Source organism: Neolamprologus multifasciatus, chromosome 5 (assembly GCF_963576455.1).
Source record: "Neolamprologus multifasciatus chromosome 5, fNeoMul1.2, whole genome shotgun sequence".
NCBI classification, from domain to species: Eukaryota; Metazoa; Chordata; class Actinopteri; order Cichliformes; family Cichlidae; genus Neolamprologus; species Neolamprologus multifasciatus.
This window is the reverse complement of record NC_140443.1, coordinates 33,596,105-33,621,190: the sequence shown is the minus strand read 5'-3', so window position 1 is coordinate 33,621,190 and position 25,086 is coordinate 33,596,105. Positions and strand designations below refer to the sequence as shown.

The following is a 25,086-nucleotide window of genomic DNA, read 5'->3' as shown; positions in this document are numbered from 1 at the left end:
ACACAGACACACACACATGAAAACACGATTACTCACACACACATACACCTGCAGCTCAGGCTGTGTGTGTGTGTGTGTGTGTGTGTGTGTGTGTGTGTGTATGTGTGTGTGTGTGAGAGAGAGAGAGTTTGAATATGAGCTGCAAAGATCTCCCTCGTTTTTTAAAAAGACTAGTTTTCATCGTTTCTTTCTTTTTTTAAAAGAATTTACCAACTTCTGAATGTGATCTCAAAGCCAAGTATAGACTAAGTAATGTGCCTAAATGACTCTGTGCTTTTTCTTTTTTTTTCTTTTTGGGGGGGGGGAGATCCTCTGCTGAGGTTTTTTGGGATAAGGAAAGCAGATATATATATACATATATACACATACATACATACATACATATATATGTATGTATGTGTATATATATGTATATGCATATTTCTTCTCTTCAAGTTATGGATGTGCTAATTTCTTTGGGGAAAAAGTATTTATTGTAATAGTATTTTATCAAAAGTATTTTTTTACAGTGCAGAAACTAAGAGAGAGAGAGAGAGAGAGAGAGAGTGAGCTCGAGCGGCTGAGAGACCTTTGAAGAGTTAGTGGCAGAGGTATTTCCCTGCAGAGAGGGAGAGAGAGACAGAGATGAAGAAGATGAAGAGGAGGCTTCTGAGACAAGAAGACATGAGAGGTGTTGTGATGCTGGCGAAGTTACAGGCTAGCTGGCTGAGTGGAGGACACACACACACACACACACACACACACACACACATCAACACTTAGAAGAGATGTGAAGCTCCTTTCAGCACACTCTCTGCTCTGAGGCAGGGCGCCAAGTCTCCAGGGATGGATAGGAGACCTCTCAGCCGTTACGCTCACTCTCTCTCTCACACGCACACACACACACACACACACACACACACACACACACACACACACACACACACACACACAGTTAGTTACCTTAACACATTTTACACACTCGCAAAGCCACAGATGGAACGAGAGGGACTTTGCTTCGGGACGACCTTTTTCACATTTCTTCTTCTTTTTTTTTTAATTGTGTTGTATTTCATTATTCACTCTCTCTCTCTCACTCTCTCCTCTTTACCTTCCCGCCCAACCACACATCTCCCGCCTCCCTTTTCTCCTCCTCCTGCTGCTGCTGCTCAGCTCCATCCAAGCTCATTGTCCTCTCAAACGCGCACACACCTCGCCACTGAGAGCGTTGCGTACACGTGCGTGCATGAGGACGGGGGTGTGTGCGCGGCCGGTCTTTCTACGCAGCAGCGCAGCCCGGCACCAGCTTTCACTCTGAGGTGAGTGTTTGTGCGCCGTCTCCGTATCTCACAAACTCACCTTTTTTCTTTTAAAACACAGTTTTTGTGGGTATTGAAGTTTGTAAAGTGTGTGTATGTCATATTATTTGAACTATTTGTGTTTGTGTGTGTGAGTGAGTGTTTGCGTTAACAGGGGTCAGAGGTTCTGCCGGTGACATTTGGATGGCAGCAGGGTTGGATATGGAGCTGAGATTGTGTCCCAGGCTGCTGGTGTGACTGTGAGTGTTATGAGCGTGTGTGTGTGTGTGTGTGTATGTGCGTGTGCGCTGCCAGAGGGTGAGCTCGGCTCAGTCTGTACGTGCTCTGCTTATGAATTACTGACCACGGCTTGAGTTCTGCTCCCTGCTAGCTCACAAGGAGCCTGCAGATAGCCTCTCTGTGCTTTTTTCTTTCTCTTTTTCACACTTTCCCGTCGCTCCGTCTCTTCCTCTGTCTCTCTTTTCTCATTCCGTCTCATTTGAGTCTTAATTGGCATACCTGCTCGTAGGCAACCGCACCGCCAAAGCTGCGCGCTCAATGCATATTCTCACACAACCAGTTTATATGTTGAAATAATCTCCTCTGTCACTCCCTCTGTCACACACACACATTCCACGGCAGATTTAAATATTTCCCGGCGGGGTTGGAGGGTGAACAGAAATAGATCTAATTCTAAATCAGGACTAGAGCTCGGCTCAGGCAGCCACGCCACCCCCCCTCCCTCTCTCCCTCTGCTACAGCCAGCAGCTACAACACTTGCACTCCAAAAGAAGAAGAAGAAAAAAAGAAAGTTCAAAGATTTGCTGTGAGTTTTACCAGTGAAATATACTGCGACAGCGAGAGAAGAGCAACTCTGAAGGCTTTCCCTCGCCAAACCCCGCGCTGTTCTTCCACATCAGCCTCAGTGCTGAACACGGGGAGACAAAAAGAGCTTCTTAGTTTCAAAGATGCTGATAATCAGACTTCCTTTATTTTTCTTTTTCAGTTTTATTTTGAAGCAATAACATTAATAAAAAGCAGATTAAAAAAAAAAAAAACGGTTCATTTGCTTCACAGAAACTTGACTTTAAAAGATTTCGGACAGTTTTAAGCTGTATGGATTTTCCCGTTCCGCCTCTTGGCTGCTACAGTAGCTGGCTGCGGGCGGATTAAAACTGGAGTTAAGATACAGATCTGGAGTTGATGAGTTTCTAGCTGCCTGTCTGTCCGCCTACCTGTCTGTCTGTGATGCCGTGTCTGTGTGCGTCGGGCCTGATTCCAGAGCGGTGATAGGATAGGTCACGGCCTGCTGGCTGCCTCCAGCAGCGCAGGAGAGAGAAGGAGGAAAAGTCAGAGATATGGAAAAGAGGAGGACGGCAGGGGGAGCAGGTTGAAGGAGAGCGGGTGTGTGTGTTCATGTGTCAGGTTGTGTGTTTGTGATGACGGTGTGTGAGATAAGGCAGAATGGGGGGGGGGGGGGGGGGGATAAGATGTGCTGAAGGCTGGATAAGCTGCACCTGGTTTGAGAGAGAAAATAAAAGATAAGAACGCACAAAGAGAGATGTGGGGAAAAGGGGAGGTGGCAGGTCGCAGGAGTGTGTGTGTGTGTGTGTCTGTGTGTGTTTGTGTTAAGCCTCCGATATCTACCTACTGTCTCCTACTTCTCCTCGCCCGCAGTCTCCCTCGCTAACCGCCTTCTTCCTCTTCACTCTCTCCTCTTTCTCTTTTTTGACAATGAGCCGACAGCAAAGAACAAAAGAAGACATAATACATGCAAGCCCTCCTCTCTCTGCAGTCAGGAAGGAGAGGAGGAGGAGGAGGAGACAGGAAAGAGGAGAGAGGTATGAGTAAGGCGCAACATGCAAGGCAATTGTCGTAATCAAATTATATAAAATAAAAAAGGGAATAAATAAAAATAAGCTGTGTGGTTGCTCCAGAAATGTCAAACTTATGAAAGGAAGGTGAATCAGTGGGTGAGTTCCTGGATGTGAAATGGTATGAAAAAAAAAAGAGTTTTATTCATGATCACAGACCAAAGTTTTCAAAATGTGCAGACAAACAAGCCTTCTGCTGTTGTTCTCTTACTGACTTTCTGCACTAATAAAACAAGGTGACATTGAAAACAAAAACCCTCAGGTGACTCTGTGCTTCATCTCTTACCAACAACTGTTGAGCCGTCCTGTTTCCGGACGCTCTCTGTTGTCTTTAATCTGGACGCAGCGACCTGGAACTGCACTCGTAACGTATGTTTGGACCATAATTAGTTGGAACCAAGAGCAACGACCGATCACTTCAGTGTGCTGCTTCCAGTAATATCTCTTTTCCTTGATTTTAAAAACAAAAACAAACAGTAGAGATGTTGGCAAACCGCTACTTTAACCAGTAGCAGCTACATCTAAGTAGAAGTCATTTAAGTTCATATAGTGAGATATTAGATTAAAGGTTAGTTCTTTACTTAATGCACTTTTAAGTAAAGTTAAGTAAACCTGAGCCTGGTTCTGCTGGAGGTTTCTTCCTGTTAAAAGGGAGTTTTTCCTTCCCACTGTCACCAAAATGCTTGGTCATAGGGGGTCATATGATTCTTAGGTTTTCTCTGTATGTATTATTGTAGGGTCTACCTTACAATATAAAGCACCTTGTTGTGGTTTGGAGCTGTATAAATAAAATTGAATTCAATTGAATTAAAAATAAACAACACGGCCACATATGCTAATTTGTCGCATCTTTCAATAGGAGCTCGCTTAGGTGGTTTCAGTCGACCAGAATGATTACTTTTATTTTCACTGTGATGTCATTCAGAACGACAGCGAGTTACCCGCTCCCTCCGCTGCTTCATCTTCAGCTGTATAAACTCCGACGTTATCACTCATACAGTGAGTGCTGCAGTTTATTTCCCTGGTTAACAAACTGGTACAAATGTGAGGCTAATCTAATGCTCCAGTTTGAGCTGTTTTTAGCTAAAACAGTTGTAGCTGTAGTGGTTTCATATTTGTATTTTGTACGCTGAAAAGTTTGCTCAGCAGAGGGTTGTCCTGTGCTTCCCATTTGGCTATTATTGTCTGAAAGCAGACTAGCGGCAAAGAGTTCAGACACTGGAAAGAACAGACTGGACAAAAACTGTTGAAGTAGTCAGAGGAACCCCAAAGCTTAACCAGATTGTTTGAGCCAACTTATTTCTTAGCAAATATGTTCACACACACACTATTAATGTTACCAGCCATGCAGTTCATTCACATAAACAGTCATTTTTTTTCAGCTCATTTGGTTTGAATGATGTTGACACAAAGGTGCAGTGGTTAGCACAAAACTTCCTTGTTCGAGACTGGAGGTGGAGTTTGCACGTTCTCCGGGTTCCTCCCACAGTCCATAGACATGCGTCAGGTTAACAGGTTGATATGGTCTCTCTCTAAGTGATAGACAGCTGACCCGTCTGGATGTTCACCCCATTATTACACAGATGCTTGTTAAAAATCTAACCTGCAGGAGTCATGCTGCAGATATAAAGAGGAATGACTTAACCTTAACTCTTTCATGGCATGCATTTTTAATTTCTCTTTGCTATTTGGGCTGATTGGGACCTGATGAATGTAAAAACAAAGAGTTACCAGATATTTTTTTAACCTGATTTTTGTTTCTGAGAAAAATGAGATCCACATATGAGGACATTCATTTTAAATGTTGATAGATCAGTGGCACGATAATGTCCTCTTAAGTAGATATCAGGCCCTTGTAGAGCAAAAATCGTATTTTGGTCTAGACAACCCAAAATGTGATGTCCACATATGTGGACGCCAGGTCCTAGGAGGTTAAGAAAGCAAAAGCATGTCTTTTATCCTGTCTTCCTTCTCTCACCCCAACCGGTCGCAGCAGATGGCCCCGCCCCTCCCTGAGCCTGGTTCTGCCGGAGGTTTCTTCCTGTTAAAAGGGAGTTTTTCCTTCCCACTATCGCCAAAGTGCTTGCTCATAGGGGGTCATATGATTGTTGGGTTTTTCTCTGTATCTATGAAGCGCCTTGAGGCGACTTTTGTTGTGATTTGGCGCTATATAAATAAAATTGAATTGAATTGAATTGAAAAGTAATTACGCTTACATACAGATTTAACTGGCTAATTTGTGGATTGTATAGCATCAACAGGATTGCACTGGTTTTCCCTTTGCCTTACTTACACCAGATAATTAATGGTTGCTGATTATTACACATAATAGAGGACTCCACACACACACATGCAGTGATCACACCCGGCCAGCGATTTCAGCTGCGGTAATTAAAGAAGCGTTAGCAGTGAGTGAATAAAACATGCATCAATCCCTCTTCCCTTCATTCGAACCCCCTCCTCCATCTTTTTTTTTTCACTGTCTGTTCCTTTCTCTTTCCCCCACCCTGATGTAATTCTCCAGCATCTTCCTTTCCTCCAGTTCATCTGCCCCCCACCCACTGTTATTGCGCTGCTTTCCTCATCTCCTTCCTTGTTCCTGCTCTTGCTCTTTTCTGCCCTCATTTCCTCCTTTATCATAGTCTCCCTCCTCTTACTCTTCGCCTCCTCCCATCAGACTCCAGCCTCTCCTCTCTAGCATTCCCCAGAGATGAACCAATGTGTGCAAGCTGTTGCAGCAGGAGCAGTACAGGTGTAGATGGAGCTATCGTGGTGGGGATGCGCTTGGAAACATGTCGTTTTTTGCACGCGCGCACACACACCTTGTAGGCACTGCAGGTGCTGCATCAAGATAAATGAGCCGTCATTAGCCAATCAGGTCAGCCGGTGGGAGGGCGATGGGATACCGAGAAATGAGATCAGCTAGTGGAGGTCAAGCCTCTGACAGGAGGGATGTGTGTATTTATGTGTGTGTGCTGCGTGGTGAAAGTGAGAAGGAGGATTCCCTGATTAGATGTGAGCAAAGTTTTCTTCTCCTCCTGCTTTTTACTGCTCAAACGTCTCCTTCCTTCCTCTGTTACTGTCTCCCCCAAACCTCCCTCTCCCCACCAGCACAGTTCTGGGAAAGTTGAGCGTTGCTGAAGATTGTTGCGCTGTAATTTGACGGCCTAATTGGTATCTGCGGCCAGTTGTTTATCTCTTCATGGTGACTCGGTGCAGTGAAGGAGACAGCGATTGAGAAGGAATTTAAAAGCGTTTCAAAAGTCTTGTTTGCACCTCTGAATTTCTGCTGGAGGGAGAAGCTGATGTCATATTGTGTCTTCAAGCTCCAGGGGAAAGCCTAACTAGTTAGAGAGAAAGTCAGACTCACATATATTTTCATTAGAGCACCGTGATCTATGAGCGTGCATGTGCATGTATATGTTTGCCCTCCTAACGTTTACTCTGGGGCTAATACAAATGGATTTATGCATAACATGCTCATTCTCACAGCTAATGTGCTGCTGGGATGGAGGAAGGTAAATGATAAACCCCATGGAAAAAACCCGCTAATCTCACTTATTCTCTCCCTCTCTCTATGAATGTGTGTGTGTGTGTGTGTGTGTGCGGACATGTATAAAGGGCTTTCAGGATGGCCGCTAGCTTTCTTTGATCACTAATCCTTTCTCTGGCCTGACTTTCTGTCCCTCGTTCTTTTTTTCCTCTGCCCATCTCTCCGCTCTCCTCTCATCTCCTCTCCCGCGCTCGCCTTGCCATGTCTGCATTGTGAGCAGCTTACAGGCGGCTATCTAGGACAGGGTGCCCTCTCTCTGTCTGTTTCTGACTCAGGGTAGTTCTCCTTTTTCCCTTCACCGCTGCTTTACTATTCTCTGATTTCTCAAGCATTAAAGATGCAATCCTTTCTTTTCTTCTTAAAACACAATGCATTCTGTTTATTTAGAGTTTCTGGTCCACGGCATCCTTCCTCCTGTGCTTGCTGGGTATGGTGCAATGCTTTTCCTAGCATACCTCTGAGCATAAAGTGCAGCGCAGAGCAGGTGTTTCAATGGAAAATCAAGTGCACCAAAAACGTGTGTGAGTGTTAATGTGAAGCACATTTTGCTAGCTTAGTGTGAGTATTTTTATCTGTTTGGCCTATTCTACAAAAATCAGTGGAAATAAGGATCAAAATTATTTTAACCAATACAAACTGATGGAATAATATAAAAGTACAAGAAGAAGAAGAAAATACAGGAAATGTTCAAATAACAACAGAAACACAGTGCACTGCAGGGTTAACAGCTACACAATTAGCCCTTAGAAGTATTATGAAATGAGAAAATTAGTGTTTTGCAGTTGTTGCCTGGGCTCTGGGAACTTTAGTAATATTATCACTATTGAAAAGTTAAAACGAGACATCCAAATACAGGCAAACAGGTTTGGTGCGTACAAGATTAGCTTGCTACGTGCTACAAATATGAGCAAACACATTCGATGTCTGAGATCAATAGAAAGACTGCAAAAACGCCACTGTTGAGTATGGAGTAAAAATTGCATTTTCTCAGGTCAGGCCACACATCTTAATAATTTTTTGAACAAAACTACATATTTTAGTTACTCTGCTGTAAGCTAACGTCATAAGCTAATTTGCTAAGACCTTAAGTTAGCATTTTTTGCTCCATAGAAAACTAAAGACAGGACTGGATTTTGTCCTCTGTTTCCTTTCAGGTCATTGTTCTTTTTGGATAAATGGTGAATTAAGGTTTTAACCAATATATATGAACTGTGAGTACTGAAAGGACAGTTTTAACACAGTTTTGGCCTGGCAAAATAAAAGCGCCCTCTTTCATTTCTCTCCATTCATTTTCCTTATCCTGAGATCACTGTGACCTTTCTGTCCTCTTTTTTTCTTGCTTTCTCTCTCACTCGCTATCTTTCTCCTTGCTCTCAGTTTCAGGTAATCTGTCCAACCAGCTGAGGCGAGAAATCTCTTGACTGCAGCGCACACAAACAGTCTCTCTCTGTCCCTGTTGCTCTCTCTGCCTCTTGCTCTCTCTCTCTCTCACAGTTCACAGCTCATCTAAAGCTCCTGCCAATGCTCACGGCATTATTATTCACCATGTTCATAACTTTACAGAGGAGCCCTGTGGTCGGCCAGACAGTTGTAGTGCTACCGAGACCTCGTAATCTCTCTGCTCTCGGCCTTGTTAAGCCTTATTCTCCACTGGAAACCTGGAGGTTATAATTATCCTACCTTGAGCGGTCCAGGAGCACCTCGGTTGCTCTCTGTAGTTCTGGTGTCGCTCCAAGAAAAAGGCAACAGAGACTCTACAGAAGGCAAGCGATAGCACAGAAGCACCAGCACTGGGGACGCTAAGCTCTAAATTTTCCAGGTAAATGATTGTGCTGTTGGTGAGTGCTGTTTCGACACCATCTCTTACAAGAACAACAGGACACGTCCGACCACACTTAGCTTTGACAGTAGGCGTATTTTCTATTAATGTTTTGTTGCTCCATGGGTCATGCTAAATATGTACTCTCCACTTTCTGGGAATCGAGGAGTTGAACAAAGCAGAATGAAAACTGTATAAATAGACCCAAAAACATCTTCTTTCTTTTGTTTTATTTTCTTAAGCTCTGTTGTTCTCTTGGTCTCTCCAGTTGTTTTGGGGAGCTAACACGCTATCGCCTGAATAACATTGTTTATTAGAACCACAAATTCACGTGTTGTAGTTCTGCAGATGGGATAACGCCCACGCACGGACACATGGAGATTTTCTCTGTTTACCATCAGCAGGTCCCACTCCTGGGAGAAACAAATTCCCTTCTTGAACAGCAAAGCAATGAGCACAGGAACAACACCAGTTTCCCGTCGCGTCTAGATAAGACCCTAATGTCGGTCAGCCTCTACCTCTAGCCACCTCTTCCATTTGAGAAGCCTGCTTTCTAGAGGAAACTGAGCAAACTGACAGACTGAAATCACTTGCAATTATCCTCAAAGTAATCTGGCATTACATTTTACCTTTTTAGTTTCAATAAAAATCACCCTATCCTTTATCAGATAGGATAGTTGAGTCAGATGTCCCCAAATAGCTGTTAGCTATTTCCTTTTTGTCACACTTTAAAACAAATGTTTAAAATGACTCATGTATAAAACATTTTTTGGGCTAACTACCATGATGTACTGTTTGCAAAGTATTTTTGAAACTCGTCATTTCCCCAGACTCTACAATGGTGGTGCAGTGCAAAGTTGACGTAGCGCGAAGGTAGTCGCAATAATGGAAAAGAAGTAAGCGGTTGAAGTAAGCGATCCTTTACGGGCCAGAATATATAACCTGGTTAGTATGAAACGTTGGCGTGTTTTACTGTTTTTGATCTCTTGATTCAAACATAGACTTAAGGCACTTCCAACGTAGAAGTTCCTTAAACCTGCTTTCTTTCTTGTGTCCAACAAGATGGTTGAAAAGGAACTAAACCTGTTGTGTCGAAAACAGATCTTGAGCTGCCTTGCTCCATGACCTCAGTAAACACTTTCCTGAGTTTATTGTCTTGGTTGGTAGTTTCAAGTCTTACCAGGTTACCAAATGCATTATGGCAGCAATTCCCAAAGTCAAGAGTGCTGTGGCCCACTTAAAAGTCCCACGGGGCCCACCCGAGCTTCACTGTAATCAAAATACAAGAGAAAGTGATGTGTTTCCTTGAAGATTTTATTTTTAAAAACACTAATCGCTAATGCTACACAGTCATATTGCAAAGTGTCAAGGCCAGTCTGTGACCCACCTGCCACTGGGACACAAACTTCAATACAAAAGCAAAAAAATATTAGCTTTTATTCACTTTTTAATGAATAAATACATTTATATGAATTTGTGCTGTTAGCATTAATATCGTTAAAATAACGTTAACACCATAATCGCATTAACGCAGCAAATCTCTGTTAGCGAGTTATCGCGGCTCGCCCCATGTGTAGGGCTGGACGTTAATACGTTAACGAGCTAACCGCGCTAATGCGATGATGCGGTGCAGCCCCACGCACGGGGCGATCCGCGATAACTCGCTAACAGAGATTTGCTGCGTTAATGCGATTATGGTGTTAACGTTATTTTAACGAGATTAACGCTAACAGCACTAATATAAATATGTAAGTTTCTGTTGTTACTGCGGCCCACGTGCAGTAGCTTCAAGGGCCACCAAGGGGCCCCGGCCCACACTCTGGGAATCGCTGCATCATGGTTCTCATTTTAAAAATCGTAGTCCCCTGTTTGTCAAAATGGACGATGAAGCAAGACACACTTTAGGCCTCGTAGCTAGAAAAGTTACTCAGTGAGTCCACCCTCGAACTGTCGGCATAGTTTGCAGAGGTTATTCCGTGTGACTTGTAAAAACAGATATTTTATGATTCTCAATTCAAAAGTGTAAACTTATCCTGTAGAAATGATGGATAGGTGGAGGAGCAGGTGAAGCAGTAGGATGGTTTTTGGTGTGCATCAGGAGGCAAAGATGTGTGTGTGGAGGGATTGAGGGTGAAACACAAAGCAGTGGCCTGTGGAGAAGAAAGAGAGCTCCTCTGTGTTTAGAAGTCAATAGGCTCTTTGTTCACTGATCCTGGGACACAGTTAGCCATGAGACACACTGACACTTCATACACACCATAATGTACCTGCGGACACACACACGCAATTTAAATACCTAAGCCCGAAAGGGCATTCCTCCATTTTCAAAGTAGCTGCTTTCCAGTTTTAATCTGTCTACATACATATGCCACTCTTTATCGCTCAGCCCTCAGCTTTGGTGTCTTTATGTTGAAACTACAGAGAAAACCATTACCTTGACTCTTTCTTTCACTTATCTGGGAGGGGGGATGCGGGGAGGGGTCAGTGGGTTTTTCTTTTTTTTTTTTTTAACGAAAACTGGACAGAGGATATTTTGTGTGAGAACAAGAGAAAGAGGGTTGGGAAACAGAGAAGAGGGCAGGGCTGCAGGTACAGGTAAAAGCTTTGTGCAGGTACCAGAACCGAATACGTGAATTCAGATGGAAAAGAGAGCAGGAGGCGCTCTGTGTGTTGGAGTCAGTCGCACAAAATGGCAGGAATTGGTTCTTCTGTGGCTTCACGGTGACCTGGAAAAGTGCATAATTGTAAGTATACATAAAGGTATTTCTCTAATTTTGTGTTATCTCTTGAGCTGTAAAAGAGGAACTCGTGACTTTCGGGAGCTATATTGTGTTTCTTCCTAGTTGTGCAACCGCGACTCATTCAGGGTTTGTTTCGGGCAAATATTCAGAAACAAGAAGATGTTTCCTTTTAAATGAAGTCTCGCGCATTCAGTTTGGCATTACAGTTTTTTCTGTTATAGCTGTTTGGTTTTTATGAAAAGGGGATAAGGACATTGATCTAATTACACTTAACCTTAGATGGGTTGCCTGTGACCCGGTGAACCCCAAGAGGTTAATAATGTGTAAAACTTTCCATGAAACGAGTGCTGTGGAATTCAGGGTTTTTTTGGCCATTGCCGAGTAGAACTTCTGGTTCTTGCACCAGTGAGAGCAGGTAAGGCGCTTGATGGGAAATGTTCTGGATGGGAGGTTTCTCGGTGGCTACTTATTTTCCATGAGAAGAAGTCAGGCATGTGTCAGCACGAATCACGCTCACACACAAGGTTCCTGCTTTGTATGTATGTGTGTACGTGTCCGAAGGCGGGCCCGATATAAATAATGGATAAAGGTCTAATAAGTTTTCTGTGTTATGTCTCTGGGCTGTTGACCATTGGGATCAGCTTTAGGATCCCGTCACTCAAACTGTGGCACAACACTCGGCTTATCTGTGTTCTACGCACACAAATGCACACACACGTCCACGCCAACACTCCCACACGTCTGCGTACGCGCTCGCAAACACTGATCGCCTTATCTCATTGTCCAAACAAGAAGATAACAAATAAACCGCATTGTCTGTTTCCACAGAGGATCTCGATAAGACACAAATCAGCTTACGCACACAGACAAACGGACACACGCGTAAATATCTACAAACAGCGCACACAAGGAAGCGGTGCGAGTTTTCACAGGGAATGACGGTGGGGAAAAAAACGGATTAAAACATGGATGGATGACTTTGACATTAATCCCACCTGTTTCAAACTCTTTCTGAGTGACCCTTTTGCTCCATTTTCAAGCACTGATACCTTTATCTCTCATTTCTTCTTATCTTTCCGGCACGTCTTTGCAACCCTCTGACTTTCCGATTCCCATGCCTGTTGATACAGCAGGCTGCTGAAAAAAGAGGGGATTCCCCTTCAGTCTGAAAAGTAGCTCTTTGTTCACCAAACAAGGTACCACATATTTTAGATGTGATTGAGGTTATTAGCTGGATGAGTATATACTATTCTGCTGATCGCAGTAGTAAATATCAGAGAAATAATCTGACACTGATCTTTTCCAAGCACTTTTTTTTGGCACATTAGCTACTTTTTCACATATACAAGACTACAGCTAACAGCAAGTTAGCATGGCTTAGCATAAAAAAACGTACATCACAAAAACTGATACCTCTGAAACTCTGAAGGGTTCCAAAGATTTAATGCAATCCTTTTTTGTCCTTTTATCTCATGGCAGGTGTAAATAATTATTCTATTATGTATTCAGGTATCCTCATTCATTCCTATTCAGTGAGGCCCATCTCATAAGTACCTTCTTCTGCATCCCCTGACTGAACTGCAGCCAAGGCCTGGCTCAATAGATCGGCTTCAGCTGTATTTCTGCCATACAGCAGGTACCATAAAAACTGTGGGAACAGGCACTAGTTGGAAACAGCGCCATAAAAAATGGTTGCACACACTAAAAGTCATGTATAGAGAAATTATGCAGTTGAGTTGGATAATCTGGAAGAATTCATAAAAAAATAACAGTCAACTTACCAAAGCTGCTCAAAGACAGACCGAGCTGTGAGCAGAACTGAAGGTGAGAGAGAGCTTCAGCTATAAAGGCTGTGCTCGTGACGTTCGTGCCACAGCTTGTGATGCTGGCGGTAGAGCAGGTCACATACCAGTTAGATCAGCGGCCCCCCAACCTTTTTTGCGCCACAAGCCGACTTAATGTCAGACAATATTTTCGCTGTGTAACACATTGTGTAACTTTATTAGCAGCGTCCGCCTGAAATGTGGCAACAACATTGAGAGTAACATCCTCCTCTCTGCCCCTTAATGCTCTCTGGTCACTATGGTAACGCGTAAATATTTCTTTCAAAATAAGACGCACAACTACAACACGGGAAAAGACCCAGGGAAACCGAGTTAACGATAAAAACCCTGAAAACCATAAATTTCACACCCGAGCCTCAACTCTCGCGGCCTGGTACCAAACAACTCACGGACTGGTACCGGTCGCCCGGGGGGGGGGGACCGCTGAGTTAGATCAATTATCAGACGACCTGGTGGTTCGACCCCTGGCTGCTCCAATCTGCATGCCAATGTGTCCTTGAGCAAGATGATACTGAACCCCAAGTTGCTCTCACATCCAAGTGTTAATGTTAAAACACAGAAAGCAGTTAGGCATAGAAAAAGGTTCTTGTATGAATGAATGAGGCGGTTTGTTTGAAGTGCTGTAAGTGCTCAAGTAGAGTAGAAAAGCACTATATAAGAAGCAGTCTATTTACCATATAGGACGACTATTAAATCTGAATTTAAAACATTCGCCTGAATGTAGGGCTACCACGATTAGTCGACTAGTCACGATTACGTCGACTATCAAAATCGTCGACGACTGATTTAATAGTCGACGCGTTGTTTGAAGCTTTGTAAGATCCCAAAAGACGCAGGAATAAGTAGTAGTATTTAAGAGTGTAATAACGGACTGAAACAGAAGATGGCAGCACTGCATGTACAAGGATGCCAGCTGCCGTTAAACCCCGAAGAAGAAGAAGCAGCTCTGTCCCAGAATTCATAGCGCAGCCCAGCTCAGTTTCCAACAATGGCGGCAGCTAGTTAGTTTTAATATTACTCTTATTATTATTTCTGGGTCACAAAATAAACGTTTAACATATTTTCAGGCGAGAATGTAGCTGTGTAAACCTCAAATATCTGCTCAGTTTATCAAGACGCCACATATTTTCAAAAGCGCTCCAACGTTTTCAGAGACGTCTGTTAGCCACTAGCTCGATAGCTAACCGGGGGCTAGGCTCACTAGAGCCGTGAGAACACCGGACTCCCAGCAAATCGTTTTCAAACCCACCGCCGTCTTTCGCTACTCAGGTTAAATATAAATAAGTCACTTAGATAACTTAAAAATGTTATTGTTTGGCTTTTTTTTGTATTTTATTTGTTCCTGAGTAAATCGGTTTGGCTAAGATTAAAGTTATAGTTTTTACACAGCAGAATAAACGTCAAGCAGACAGCTGATTATCAGAAGTTTGAGATGCTCAAGAATTTACTCCGGTGTCCCGTTATATTTTAGATAGCAAGGAGTTTATTAAACTCCACCGAAACAATCTGCAAATTTCATTAATATTTAATAAACTATCATCTTATCTTTATTTTTAGTTAGCACATACCTTAAACACTTAAAGCTGTAAGCTAATGATAGTTATATAAGAGCAGAGGCTGCTGGTGCAATAAGCTGTACGTTTTACGTCCAATGGATGATGATCTGATTAGTCGACTAATCGCAAAAATAATCGGTAATTAGTCGACTATCAAAATAATCGTTTGTGGCAGCCCTACCTGAATGAGATTGTGAGAAACAAAGAATAATATATTTTGTGAAGATTAATAAATAAATTGCATTTTGTGGAAGACAACCATTTCAGCACCTGGGACACCTCATGACATCCAAAAATACTAATATATGAAACCTTCTTGCTAACCTTCTCATCATCTGCTGTAAGCCAGACCCTGACTTGTTCTCCCAGCATCTGGTATTGTTCCTGCTCAGCCTTTACAAGCAACACTAAATATCTCTGTTAACTTCAAAAGTTACTTCTAGTTAGAGCTGACTAAGCCAACAAACTAGTTAGTTGTAGGGATACTTGGGCATATTACTGCCTTGTAATCAATAATTTACGAGTGAAACTTTTATCAGAGCGTTAAATAATTCAAATTCATCGCCGATCTACTTTTTTCACTAACAAAAGCTTACGCTCTAACCCTTGTTTGTTTCCCACGACGGCTGGTTCATGCACAGTGCCATGCTGTACTTTATGTGCATATTTGTGGACGCACGTGGGCTATTTTTTTTATGCCACCCTCCCTCTCCCTTGCTCCCTGTTAACGTTGACTCATCCATTTTCAGCCAGTTAATAATTCAGAGGATCTGCAGGCTGTATTTTCATCTATCTCATCTCTACACTTGCCTGTGAAAGAACCTCTAGAAATTACGCATCGCCAAACAAGACGGTGACTCCGATGGCTGGCAGCGTGGCTGGAGATAGAGAGAGACGGCGAGCCGGATGAGTGGGAGAAGAAGAAGAAGCAAAAGGAAAACAGGGGAGAGTGAGTGGAGAAGGCCTGGAGTGGGGGATTGGAGGATACATGTGAGACAAGAAGGATACGCGGTGGAGATGGGTGTCTCAGCACTGCTGTAAATCCTCTGCAGGGCCTTGTAAGCTGTCAGACAAGCTGAGGGTGTTAAAGGCATGTAGTGAGAGAGCTGCACACACAGACACACACACTGCGCGTGCATCATTGTGTGGAAAGAAAAGTTTACTCTCGCTACCGGCGTGATGGCTCGCTGCTGTGTTTTATGGCTTTCTATTCCTATGTGATTTTCTCTGGCATGTCACATAGGGTCTAAAGCCATTGGGTACAGAGTGGGAGATCTGCAGACAAGGATTAGATGGATATATGGGATGGCAGTAAAGGGATAAAAGAAGAGCTCATGGAGGTTTAATAGTATATAGTACACACAAATGCATGCGCGCACACACACACTGCATATGGCCCGAGGCCTTTTTGTCTCCGCTCTCAGGCAGCCCAGAGCCCAGCTCAGCTAATTGCCCCCATATGAGACAGGTTGAATCAATCCTTAAACCACACACACACTCAAGCACACGCGTGAATGCAGACACTTCATGTTTCATCTGTGCTTGTGTTTTTGTCACCCACTCACTCCCTCTTGCACACACACACACACACACACTCCCCAGCCAGGCCTGCTGGTGCTGCTGACTCAGGTTGGTATTTAATGAAGCTCTTAGTTTCACCTCGCGTCTCCTAATCTCAGAGCTCATTTGTGATTGGCTGCTCGAACACTGGTGAAAAATGTTAACGCTTGGAGTTTAGTGAGCCTTAAGACATGCGTGTGTACGTGTGTGTGTGTGTGTGTGTGTGCGTCTGTCTGTCCATCTGTTTGCGTGAGAGGGAGCCAGAGATGGAGGCAGAGCAGGGAGAGAGTAACTGAAGCGCAGACATGGAGAGATGTTGAAAAATATGAGAAGTGTAGCAGTAAAATGAGTTTTTCTCCTTGCTGAGTGACAGCGCTCAATAGACTGTGTGTGTGTGTGTGTGTGTGTGTGTGTGTGTGTGTGTGTGTGTGTGTGTGTAATGACCTACTGACTGAACCCCTGTAACTTTATCTACATGGAGTTTTTTCTTGCTTAATGGGCTGAACATGGTTCTCCGTTGGCGGTGTGTTGGCAGACCGTAGCTTTGGACCGTCTACCTGCAGGGAGCGTCTGTTACCAGATGGAGGCAATGTGCTAAGTATGTGTTAGACCGGTCTCTGGGCTACTGTTGCATGTGCTGCTGTTGGTCGCTCAGCCAGCCGTGGAGAAGAGCAAAGTCCTAACATTCAAAAAACTGAATTCGACTCCAACCGCTGTCTGTGCTTTTCAAACTCTGGTTTTGATCTCATTCCTGATGAATTCCATGCACGAGAGCACGTTTGTGTAGACTGAAAATATCTCTCTGTAGCAAATACCGATGCAAATATACAGCAGCAGCATAAAACAAGTATAAGACACTGCAAATATGTGGAGACAACTATCTACACAGTCACACACGCTGCCTATTGTGATTTACTGAAATAACATCACTTGCACATCTGTACACCTTTACCATATAAGTGACGATAAATCCCAAAAGATTAAGAAGTTAATCGGTGTTTTTGCAGGTAAGATCATTTAGTTTTGGTCACACAGGAACTTCCATCGGTCCATTGGCTGTAACTCTTTTGTTTTGTAGAGTGAGTGTTCGCAGACTACAGGCAGTGCCGACCCCTAAACCCAACCCTACCCCTTGACAAGAACAAAAGGCTCTTGTATGCTTAGAAAAAGAGGGTGATTTTTGTTAATCTTTCGTCTTTCAGCCATAATATCAGAGTCATGGCTGGTACACAGCGGCCATTTCGCTGGACAAATTTACGACATTCATTTTTTTCGAACCAAGCTCGATTTTTGTTTGGATCCAAATAAACAGATCTGACCAGTCAGACCACTCGTAGCTTAAAATAAACCAGTCGTGAATATAAAATGCTATGGAAATGGTTAAATATCTTTTAGATCAAATATTACCTTAGACACACAGCTGCTCCGGGTCAGTCAGCTCTCTGAAATTATTTCCTCCTCAGATGGGGTCCCAACTCTGCCAACAAGAGTTCAACCTGCCCCACTGATATCCTGAAATATGTATGAAAGTGCTCGTGCTACAGCTTCATCTCCTGGATCAATCCATGAAACTCTCCCTGTTGCTCCCTTGTCTCAAGAATGGGATGGGTTAGGAATCTGTTTCTTCCTCATCTTATTTGGAAACATTGGGACCATCTCATCATCTCTTGATGCCGTCTTAAATTTTTTTTTGCACTGCGTTTTTTGTTGTTGTTGTTATTGTTTTTTAAAGACAGATTTTCCACACACAAACATTGACAAATACTACAGGTTTTAAATGTAACCTCAACAAAAATGTGACTACAAAAAATGAACACAAACACAAAGGATCACTTTGATATTCTACGGTCAACTCAAGGTGCTTTATATTGTAAGGTAAAGAACCTACAACAATACAAAGAAAACCCCAACAATCAGAAGACCCTCTATGAACAAGCACCTTGGCGACAGTGGGAAAGAAAAACTCCCATATAACAGGAAGTAACCAGGCATAGGGAGGGACGCCCATCTGCCACAACCAGTTGGGGTTGAGGGGGGGAAAACCTCATACATATACGTTCCATAATAACTAATGATTAATACAGAGTAGTGTTTAAAGACATAAATGGCACATTACAAACACTGAAAGTGTTAAAGTGTACATTATCTTGTGAAACCCTCATTTGGGCCTAAAGCTTACACCAGCTGACACTCGCTAAGAGGCGGCGTGCACCCTCAACAAATCAGCAGTCCATCCAAAGATATGTGGTTTTGAAACAGATTCAACAACATCAGTGTTTATGAACCAACGCACCTGCTTATTGGGACATAGACTTGCTGTGTTTTAAAATACTCTAGGATTGGGCACCTTGCGCCCACAGTAGCCTAGCTATTGCTGATTGATTTTTGGCAGCCTTAATGAAAAAAGATGAAGTTCTAGACTTCCACCAGAAAAAAAAACAACCCAAATGTAGTCAGCAAGAGCTGCCAAATAGATCAATAAACACATACATACAAAAAAATAACCCAATTTGAAAAAATAACCCAAGTTTCTATGCATAAAAGATACCTAGAAGAACTTTATATGACAATAATTATCCCCGTGTTTATTACTGGCTTCGAGGAAGGTGTAAAAACATATAATATGATCAAAACTCTAAATGACTAACCTGAACAGTGAGTCAGTGAAAACAACTTTAATGAACATGGTTCAGAAATTGTCAAGTACAGATGCAGCAAATTTGACACAACAGCCATAATTACTGAGCAAGTGATGGCCTTTGGTGAATATGCAGTGCTTGGTAGGAGTTTCAATCAGCTGTTCCTGGTCCCAGTTCAAGGACAGGGAGAAACATCAACAACAATCTTCTACTTTTCTATTCCCACACAGTATGAAAACAGTATTTCTGTGGGAGTTAAACAGTAAATACAGGCCAATGTAACACGTTCTCCATGTGAGCGTGACCTCTCAAATGCCCATTCTTTGTCCTGATCTAAGTTATCATCAGTTATGAACCTGACACTAACCCTTACTGTTTGCCATCATGTCATTTTTAAAAAAAAAAAAAGTTCTTCCAAGTGTTTGCTTGTCAAAAGAAAAAATAATAATTCTAACTCAGCCAATTTCAGACTCATGACACTGACCAGCATCATCTTCCCAACGGTTTCTTTATTAATGGCAACACACCTCAAAACAGAAGACCAGACTGAGATCGCCTTCCTTTTCACTCAGTTGTATGAGGGTAATGAGTTGCCAGGTTTTCTTTTTAACTTACTGATATAGTGGATGCCAACTGAATGTTGTGTTATCTCCACTGAAAGCCTGTCCAAGGTTCACACTTGTTATACATTCAATATCTGTCACTTTTACCTTTAAAATTAGCTCATTGCTCATTAGCTCAGTCCTGCCTCAGAAGCAGAAAAGCACTCTTTCTATATCCCCTCATTGCCAAGACTTCAGAGAACAATTAAAAGAACACAAACTCCATGTGTAGGGTTAGTGTCAGACATCACTGATGACGCCCTGGACCACACACGGCCTGATTCAGAAGTGGACAAATACTTTTGGGACAAGCATCTTATTCTGCTCAGTAATGTGGTAGCTGTAGCGACTTCTTTTCAAAATTAACTGTACGTTAATGTTGGTAAGTATTTTCACTGTAGACATTTCAGTATTGAAATAGAAAGATTGTCAGCGATGAACCTGTCTGCCATCATATGAATATTTTATAGGAGCACCTAATTTTATACATTTAAAAAAATGTTCTTCCAAAAGTTAACAGGCAGAAAACTAAGAACTGTTAAACTCGTGTTTTTTAATTGGAGAAAAAGTATCTGAATTTCGGGAATGGGAAAATGCCTCCAAACACTCCTTCTGGTTCTCATCTATATATGTTCCCCAGTTCAGAATCAGAATACTTTATTAATCCCGAAGGAAATTAGGCTTCTACAAGCGGTTCCTTCTCATTTACGTGTCCCACCCTCCCTCCACTTTTCAGTTCTTTTACTTCTTCACTTCTATTTAGTTCATGGGGATCTGCCGGGCCAGCCCCCTTCGAGGCCTTCCCCAAACCGCAGCTCAATTCACATCCAAGCCATTCACCTCTATCTACTAAAATGCTGTCAAACCTAAAATGAGGACGTGGGCCCAGCGAGTGAAAATGCTTTTTGATTAGGGTCAGGTTCAAAGGTAGAGTTGTGATTGTTTCCGATGATAACTTTGACCTCTGAGGGTTAAGAGCTTACAGGTCTGTGCAGAGCCTTTAGATTCATGTTGATTACAGTGAAATTTAATTTAGTTGGGGAGGCTCTCCCCATTTGTGTTCCAAGCATAAAAAGGATGCTAATTACTGTAGCATTTATTGTTTTAGATGGTACCTCTGCTTAAAGAGTCCACTGCACATAAAGAAATAGCCACTAGCTTAATCTTTGCTAAGTTCCATCCAGAAAACTGTCTTTGCCTGAAACGTGCATGAAGAGGAAGCTTCTTCTTCTATTGCAGATATCCACGTGCGTTCCAAGCAAAAGTCCTTATCATGAGCACTAGATGAAAGAGGACTGTTTTAATGATTTACCTATTCTTCTCTCTCTCCCTCTTCCCTCTGTGTCCATTCACAGGTTGACGTAGATGCGGTGCATCAGATAGGACATGCCCTTCACCTGCGCCTGCTTCTGTGGCCTTAATGGCTTCTGCCGCAGACGGAGGAAGAAGAAAAGTGATGAAGTGGAGGACGAGGAGTGCGAAGAGGTAGAGCAATGGAGGGATCAGGAGACACAGGTGTGACAGCATTGCTGTCAGCCCAGCTGTCTTCACCTTTTCTGTGGGATTTATCCCTAATGGACTGAAATGTGTGGCCTGGGTTATCACTGCTCAGTACAGACTCCACTGTCTGATATGCTGCCTGGAGTCATTATAAGAGATGGTAAAGGGGGTTCAACGAGCACAGGCTTTTATTTAAAGTTAAAAAAAGAAAAGAAAGAAAAGGTGCTTTTGATTCAGGTACTGTGTTTTTCCCAGAGTATCGGTGACTAACACTTCTTCTTTTGTACTTTTTAACCTGGCTAAACTCAACAAGCACAAGGCGGTCTTGAGCCACACTCTTCAAGTTGAAAATAAAAGCCTGCGAACTCCTCGCTCATGCCCATTACACATCCCTGCAGCACTCTCATTTCTCCCTTGGCAGCTGACTGAGAACTTTGCTTTTGCTGATGTGATTCCAAAAAAAGAGAAAAAAAATCGTATCTGTTTGATTAATTTCTTGCCATAGCTGGCGTTCCGTACAAGGTGCGAAGAGGCGATGGACTCGAGAAATCCATTATTTTTCCGAGTCGCACTCCTCACCGCTCCTCCGCGGGGGCTGAATTAGAGCCAAAGCTCGACGGAGCTCTGCACCTCCTCACCTACCTGCTTATGTCAGATCAACTTAGTGAAAACTTCAGCTGAGTGAGAAAGTGTGCAGTAATTTCCAGAGTCACCCATGGAGGGCCGGAGCCCATCTCGGCTTTTCACGCTGCGCTGGGCTCCATCTAAAGCCAAGCAGCTGTCCAATCAGCAGCTTAGCTGGAGTGTGAAGATAGGAGTCAGGGGTCAGAGTGAGCAGCGGAGTTTGGGAGAAGTCCTTCCGCTTACGGCGTAGCATCTCTGTCTCATTACCAGGCAGACGAGTAATTACAAACGCACGCACACATGGACGCAGACCCATCAATTAATGTCCCCCGTTGGGAGAGGAGTGTCTGTCCGTAAATGCCATTGCGGTGCTCTTCCAGCTGTCACCTGTTTGAGTGTAGGACTCTGCGAGTGTTGTGTGTCTGTGCTTCTTCTTGGCTGCAACAATAGCTTTTCAAAGCTGAACAAGTGGTTAAGATATCTGCTCAGCCACTACAGTACAGCCTTTCCAGAATGCACATGGAGACACAAAGACAAAAGACACACACACACACAGGTCTCATTAGCATGTGTGATTATGCATGGCACGTCCAGTCAGGCAGTGGAGATGTAATTAACCTTTTCCAGCAGGAAACAGATGCCTGGATGTCACACATAAACACACATGCGATGGCACACACACACACACGCACACACACGTCTGCTGTCAGGGAAACAAAGCCAACGTCATGGTGTCACGGAAACAAAGCCCCAAAAGCGCCGCCTGGCACTCTGTGATAATCCCCTCACGCATATTTACATTCAGGGCTTAGAATACGCCTCAGTGCCGCCGTCTCCACCCCCTGCTGCACGCTGTTTCGCCCCCCCTCCCCAACTTCTTCGCTGCCATCCTCTCTCCCCTCGCCAATCTACCTTCGGGCCTTCCACCTCATTCGCCCGAAGTCCTCCTGCTATCTCTCCCTCTGCTCCATCTTTCACTCGTCGTGTCCCGAAACTCTCTCCTTGCTCGGATTCATCTGTTTATTATCGGTGGATGGTACATGGCCTTGCATGGCAGCTCCCATAGATTAGCCCCCACCCCTCTCTCTTTCTCTGTCTGCAAATATCAGGGATTCCTTCAGGCGGGCAAAAAGCTGCTTTACGACAGATTAATGGACGGCCCTGATTGTGTCTGTTGGTGTGTGTCTACGCCTGCATGGAATAGATTGTCTGTTTACTCATTCTCCTGCTACAAGCGGCGAAATGAGACAAAGCTAAAGCCATTTCACAGTGTAGAGCACCTATTATGATTCACTGTGTTACGACGCAGCCCTAATGAGAAAGAGAGAGAATGAGAGGAGGGACGATAGCGGAGGAAGAGAGAGAAAGACGGTAATGAGAGCACGAGCTGGATGTGTGTGTGTGCGGGGAAGGGGGGGGGGGGGGGCTAATGCTAGACAGAGCAGTCATGCTAATTGGCTACAGTGGATAACTTTCTGAGGTGGGGCATGAGAGTGTGTGCGTGTGAGGGGGGAGGCAGCGAAAAGAACAGCCTGATCTGTCGGCGTTGCACTCGTTTAACTCCCTCCATTTCACCTCTTTAATGAGAGGAATATTCGCTCCAGTAATGGAGAAAGACTTTAAATTGGTAACGATTTGTTGCTCACACACACACACACACGCATGCACAGAGGTGGTACGATGTGGTGGTGGGGCATTGAGGATGGGGTGGGGGGTGAATTGGCACTGGCAAAGGTGTGTGTGTGTGTGTCTGTGCGAGCATGTTCTCCCTCAAGCACCACAACCCCTTTATGGATCATGGCAATTTTCGGGGATTGTAACTCAAGGACAAACAGCTAAAAATAGAGGGGTGGTGCATGACTCCTGCGAGAGCGGCGAGGGGGAGGGCGGGTTGTGGGAGGAGGTGAGCGCGGGGACGGCGAAAACGAGTCCTGTCGCATTAGATTTGGGTCAGAAACGAGGGAAGAGCCGGCGAGGCGGAGAGTGTTACAGACGGCTGGAAGATTCATCACTTGCTGCTCCCTGTACGTCTCACGCGTCTCCTGCAACACCTTGCTGCCCCTCCTCTCTGCTCCCACACATATGCGCACACCTGCAGGAGATGGAGAGGGGAGGGCGCCGGGAACAAGGACGCCCAGAGAAAGGGTGAGAAATTGGTGAGAAAAGACGGTAAACCACCGGAAAGACAAAGACGTAATATCAGGGCAGAAAAGGCAAATTTGAAATGTGGCCAAAAAAAGAGAGTGAACTTCAGTTAGGTTAGATATAATATTAATATATGTCATCCGATTCAAAGGCCCTTTGCTGCATAATGAGGTCATACATAAATTCAAATGGTGGATGATACTAGTAGGGAATGAACTCTAATGAAAGGGACTTACTTCTGAATTGCATCAGAAGCTCTGTTCGCCCAGCTTAAAGGAGAAGCTTCACACAGTAGGCTTATTTGCTCCTGTGTCAAAATGGCTAATCTTCTGTCTGCACGTTTAATTGTTAGCAAAAGGAAAAGGGCAGACTGAAGTCTTTACACGAAAGTGTCATTTCCAAAATGTCGGACTTCTGCTTTATTCTGAAGGGGAGCGAGTTAGTCTCTACCTAACCCCGTGTAACCCAACGATAGTTCCCTGTGAATTTAAAATGAGACTTCTGAACCACATTATTTAAGATCCATTTGAAAACATGAATCACCAAAAATCGACCCAAAAAAGATATTTTCATTGTTGGGCATTTGGATACAACCCAAGATTTGTCTTAGTTGGTTTGCAACTACTTACAAATCATAAGTAGAGTATAAGTAGAGTAGTTGCAGTGTCACGTATATACTGTATATATAAGTTGCAGATATAGTCCAAACATATGTGTCTGCATTTCCAGCAGCTTAAGGAAATGACATGATGTTGCAGATGTTACAGGGGTTTGTGGTTTGGTTAGCTGTACAGCATGATTATTATAGCAGGGTTAGCAAACTCAACCACAGACTTTATATAAACGATGGATATCACCAATTTGACTCTGTATTTGAAACCTCAGATTAAATTATTCATTCTTACATTCTTTTCACTATCCCAGGCTGTAAATGTGCTGATTTCATGGCAAAAATTTGCCATCTAAATATGTCTGTAGTTGGATGATCTGATATCCTCGTGTTGGTGTTGTTCCCAGATCATCATGAAAATGTTGTTCCAGGTTCAACATTGCAAGTGACCAATCACATTATTGTGACGTTATTCTTTTGCGCACCAACCCATTCGTGCATTTATGAAATTCCAATGTTGCAAGGACAATATCAATTCTGCTTAGCGTTTATTAAAGGGTCAGGGTCAGGGTTAGGGTCCGTTGATCGGCGGACAAAGGCGGTTTCTCGCAGCTTAAGTACAGTTTTTTGTTTTACGCCGGTTTTTCCCGAAGTCGCAAAAGTATGACATCACAACATTCTGATTGGTCACTTGCAATGTTGATCCTGGAACAACCTTTAGTATGATGATCTGGGAACAACA

At 43.5% G+C, this 25,086-nt stretch overlaps 1 protein-coding gene across 2 annotated transcripts; it reads left to right on the top strand.

Moving 5' to 3' along the window:
- The first annotated feature begins 394 nt into the window (after window positions 1-394).
- On the top strand, window positions 395-24,633 carry blacat1 (BLACAT1 overlapping LEMD1 locus). 2 transcript variants are annotated; one of them, XM_085160696.1, is made up of 2 exons: window positions 395-1,298; window positions 20,821-24,633. In XM_085160696.1, exon 2 carries the CDS (start codon window positions 20,852-20,854, stop codon window positions 20,984-20,986), a length of 135 nt encoding a protein of 44 aa, XP_085016822.1. In that variant the 5' UTR covers window positions 395-1,298; window positions 20,821-20,851; the 3' UTR covers window positions 20,987-24,633. The 2 variants fall into 2 exon arrangements, with proteins under 2 accessions (XP_085016822.1, XP_085016823.1); XM_085160697.1 differs by lacking the exon at window positions 395-1,298 and adding an exon at window positions 1,305-3,118.
- The last annotated feature ends 453 nt before the right edge of the window (window positions 24,634-25,086 follow it).